Source organism: Eschrichtius robustus, chromosome 9 (assembly GCF_028021215.1).
Source record: "Eschrichtius robustus isolate mEscRob2 chromosome 9, mEscRob2.pri, whole genome shotgun sequence".
Taxonomy (NCBI): domain Eukaryota; kingdom Metazoa; phylum Chordata; class Mammalia; order Artiodactyla; family Eschrichtiidae; genus Eschrichtius; species Eschrichtius robustus.
The window spans coordinates 25,100,367-25,104,726 of record NC_090832.1 but is presented as its reverse complement, the minus strand read 5'-3'; the positions used below and the strand labels follow the sequence as shown (position 1 = coordinate 25,104,726).

At 51.3% G+C, this 4,360-nt stretch overlaps 1 protein-coding gene across 1 annotated transcript; it reads right to left on the bottom strand.

Annotated features, from left to right (window-relative positions):
• Positions 1 to 399: 399 nt before the first annotated feature.
• Positions 400 to 3,249, bottom strand: CITED2 (Cbp/p300 interacting transactivator with Glu/Asp rich carboxy-terminal domain 2). Its single transcript, XM_068551068.1, has 2 exons — positions 3,003 to 3,249; positions 400 to 2,544 (listed from the first exon to the last, which is right to left on the bottom strand). Exon 2 carries the CDS (start codon positions 2,534 to 2,536, stop codon positions 1,718 to 1,720), a length of 819 nt encoding a protein of 272 aa, XP_068407169.1. The 5' UTR covers positions 2,537 to 2,544; positions 3,003 to 3,249; the 3' UTR covers positions 400 to 1,717.
• Positions 3,250 to 4,360: the final 1,111 nt, after the last annotated feature.

Here is a 4,360-nt window from a genome sequence, read left to right as displayed (position 1 = left end):
ATATTACTTTTTCCTTTGCTTGATTATATAAGGCAAAACTTGACACCTACTTGACTGTAGTTATGTCTTCTTGATAACGCATCCAGGTAAAATTAAAAAGGATCTTATCCTCATGTCCTTTGCACCCAATGCCTGTAACAGTAAAAGCTCAGAATTCTGAGAAACAGGGCATGCTTGAGAGGGAACATCTTGTAAAGATTGTAATTTGACCTTTGCGTCAACCTTGCTGAGTAAATTTTAAATATTATAAGAGAACAAAATAGAAAGCCTCAAGGTGGAATTCCACCCCCTCTTCTTCTTAGAACTATAAACCAGCCAGAAGCTTTTTCAGAGATTAAGCTAGAAAATGTGCGCCGCTCTTTAATACTTTTGCTGAGAAATAAAATTCGTCACTAGAGATAAAGGTAGATTTATATTTAATGCCATCCTCATCAATCTTCCAGTATTTTATTCCAGTCTACCCCCACTTAAGTAGTTGAATCAGGTATAACCAGAAACACTTGATTTTTCCCCTCCCACCCTGTGAAATAATATTTATAACATTTAGTATTACAAACCTTTTAAACTCTGGAGTACACTTGAAGATGATGGCAATTAAGAAAAAAAAATGCTCTTTGACAACTTCGCAGCTTTTGATTAAACCACACCAAGAGGCATGTTACTTACAGTGGTAACAATGAAGCATTATGCCAATTATGTTAAATCCTGCTCTCTGCTGTAAGCTCATCATGACCTGTTTTAGTGTCCTGTAATTTATCCTCTGGAATGCTTACTCTCATCAGTAAAGTGTTCAAGAGAAAAAAAGAAAGCCACCAAAGGGAATAACCACCCCCAAATGACTTCTAGAAAACAAGTATTTCTTAACTTTTTATTGACATTGGCAAATTAAAATAGAATAAATTAACAAGTATTTTTTCAAAAAAATGTTTTGTACAAAAATACTGTCAAAATTTCCTAAAAAGCTTTCAACACAGTAGTATCTTTTCATGTACTGAATATAACTATTAGCACAGTGTCAAAAATGTTGAAGACAGAAACAAAATAAAAATCTGTGAAATGTTTGCCACTGATGACATTCCACACCCTATTATTGTCTGTACATATCGGGGAGGGGGACAGCCACCTTGAAAGTGAACAGTATGACTTTTCCTGATCCAGAATGGTTTGGCCCACATCTGTTTAATCTTCCAGTTTAGCATATTTTAAAAATTAGTCTGTACTCAAATGCATAGTTAAAAATATGAAGCGAGATGGCAGAGTTTGTGCAGTAATATCTGCCCTTCAAAGTTCATGCAACCAACTAATGCAATTTCTCCTTTTCCTCGTAAATCTGAATGCAGTTCAGTCATTTGGAACCATCTACAAAATCCACAAGATTAAGCAGTTTGCCAAGATTAATATCTAACAGTTGAGCACTGGAGAAAGTGAGGAAATAAGGAGTAAAAACAAACAACAAAAAAGACCAAGTTAGCTAGATATTTCAACTACATAAGGGAGGTGAATGTCAAGGCTACAAAAACGAAACAAAAACAGAAAAAAAAAAAAGTGGCAGCAATTTTTTTAAACCAATTTGTACAAGTTTATAGTTTACTTTGTTTCCAAGTTCTCAAACCTTTCACGATCTGAAAAGTGAGATACTGTGTCTAAGGGAATGTTTTTTAATTCACACCGAAGAAGTTGGGGGGATTTGATTTCTTTCGCTGGGGTTTCGATCGAGTCAACAGCTTACTCTGCTGGGCTGTTGTTTGCACACGAAGTCCGTCATAAAATCAAACTCGTTTTGCCCCAGCCAGAGTTCGGGCAGCTCCTTGATGCGGTCCAAACCCATTTCTATCACTAAGGACATAAGCACTTCCTCGTCGATGAAATCAGTGTCTATGACATTGGGCGGCAGCATTGCAGCAGGGACGTGGGCCACGGAGGCGGGCATGTTGCTGCTGCCGCTGCCGCCGCTGCCGCCGCCGCTGTTGCTGCTGCCCGCGCCGCCGCCCGAGGTGCCCGCCGAGCCGCCGGGGGTGCTGCTGCCGCCCGAGCCGCCGGGGGTGCTGCTGCCGCCGCTGTGCTTGGGGTTGCAATCTCGGAAGTGCTGGTTTGTCCCGTTCATCTGGTGGCCTGCAGCAGGGTGCAAATCCGGCATGTAGTGGTTGTGGGGATAGGGGTGGTGGTTGAAATACTGGTTGTTGAGCTTCTGCAGCTGCATGCTGGCCGGCAGAGAGCCTCCCTGGCTGGCCACGGGGGGGCCCATGAACTGGGAGCTGTTAAACCTGGCCCCGGGAGCCAGCGCACTCGGGGGGTGCCCTCCGTTCACAGTCCCCGGCCCCATCGCGTGCCTGATGCCGCTCGTGGCGTTCATGTTGCTCGCGCCGTAGTGTATGTGCTCGCCCATTAGCGCGTTGAAGGCGTGTTGGGGCTGCTGCTGGTGATGATGGGGGCTCGGGAACTGCCCCACACCCATGCGGTGGGCAGGGTGGTGGTGCAGCCCGTTAGTGCCGTCGGGGAAGCGCCCGTGGTTCATGGCCATCATATGGTCTGCCATTTCCAGTCCTGAAAGTGAAAAGGGCAGACGGTAAGCCCTGCGCCACACGTGTCGCCCACCTCAGTGCACCCCTTTTTCTCGACTCTGGCCCCCAGGCTCACCCGACGCACTTCGGCTGCGAATCATCATCCCGAGGATCCCACTAGGAGCCTGTGCACCCGGGCTCGCCACCAAGGCGGACCTGCCACCCACAACAGAGCCGCGCGCTGCACAAACAGCCCTTTCCCCTGCGATCGGGCGGGGGACCCAAGCCCACACCACCCTCTGCTCCCCGAAGTCGCCTAATAAAGGAAGTGCCCCGTAGCTCTGCCGCGAACTTCAGGCATTAAATCAGCCCTCCTCATCCTGTTGTTGCACATCCTGTTGTTATTCCCCAGCTCCGCCTCACGCTCTTCCTCCGGGCAAACCCAGCCCTCGGAGGACTGGGCTGGCAGAAGCCCCAGCCAGCTTCGCCCGCCGCGCTTACCTTCCGTCCTTGCGATTTCTGCTCCGAAGACCGAGGGCGGGATCGTCGGGTCCAGGACCGGCTCAGCAGCACATAGAGGGGGCCTTTCTGGCGTGCAAGGCGCTCGCTGTCGCGAAGTCGGCGCCGAAGTCTTGCAGCGGCCGCTGGGGCAGAATCGGAGCCGTTCCCTTTTATTTCCCCTCTGCTGCCCTCACAGCTCGGCGAGACCGCCCGGCAGCTGCCAACAATGAGCTGTGTTTCTTAGGGCTTTGGCCACAGTTAATATAAGGGATTTCAGGAAGGGCGGAGCGAGAGCCTCCGGGGAGGGCGGCGGGAAAACGCGGATTCCGGAAAATCGGGCACACCGGACCGGGTCGGGCAGCCGAGTCCCCACTGCCGGAGGCACGTGCGCAGAGGCTGCGGGCCCAGGCGCAGCCCCGCTGACCCCGGATGCCGGCTTCCTCCCGGCCCGCAAATACCAGACCAGGCCGTCCCCGGAGCAAGGACAGAATCCTCCCTGGACTCTCAGCCCGAAGGTAGCGCCTGCCCGGAGAGCAGCGAGGAAAACTCACCGCCCCCCTCTGGCCGGATTCCCCACCCCGAGCTCACCTAGCGATCTGTGCTGCTTTCTGTGGGAAAACGGGTTTCACCCGGCGCCCCGTCCATAGTGCCCTTCTACCTCCCCGGCTTTGCAAAAGCCTACCCAGGTTGCAAAGAATGGCTGTGTTTACCCGTGTGGGTTTCTAAGCCCCGGGCCAATAATGCCCCCTCCCCTGTGCGCGCTTTCCTGGGCTGTGCCTTTGTGTTTTTATAGGGGCAGTAGGTGAACCCGATCTAGACATTCTGCGTGTAGATGCATTTTTTTCCCCACTCCTTTCAAGGACAGGAGCTGGGGGCGGGGAGCGGCAGCAGCTGCAGGTGGACTGAGCGCGCTCGCGGGCCCGACCGCCTCCGCTCCAGCGCCCGGGAATCCGGTCCGTGCTTTCGGGGCCGCTCGCCGCTCCCGGGGTACGTGTGCTTCTGCTAAGTTTGCGTTTGCAGCTCTTGGTAGCTTTGGCATCCGAGCTGAGGCGTCTCTGCTCTGTAAACAAACTCAGCGATCCTCGTCCCCAGATCCACCTTTTTGCACATACACAGTTTCTTGCTTCTGCTGTTGCCCTTGATCCGGGAGGTGGGGGTGTGTGCAAACTTGCATAGCCTCCCTCCGGGCTCTGCCTGACGGTTTGGGGTTGATTTAGAAGCGAACGGGTTTGTAATTAAGAAATTCGGGGGCTGAGTAAGGCTGCTGTAGCTGGAAAAGGAAAACAAATAGATAACATGGTAATCGCTTTGTAAATAAAGTCGTTCTGGAGGTGGGCACGTAGCTGCACGTCCCGTAT

Bases quoted from the DNA above. Each gene is read 5' to 3' on its own strand.
- CITED2 (XM_068551068.1), bottom strand. From the start codon at position 2,536: ATGGCAGACCATATGATGGCCATGAACCACGGGCGCTTCCCCGACGGC.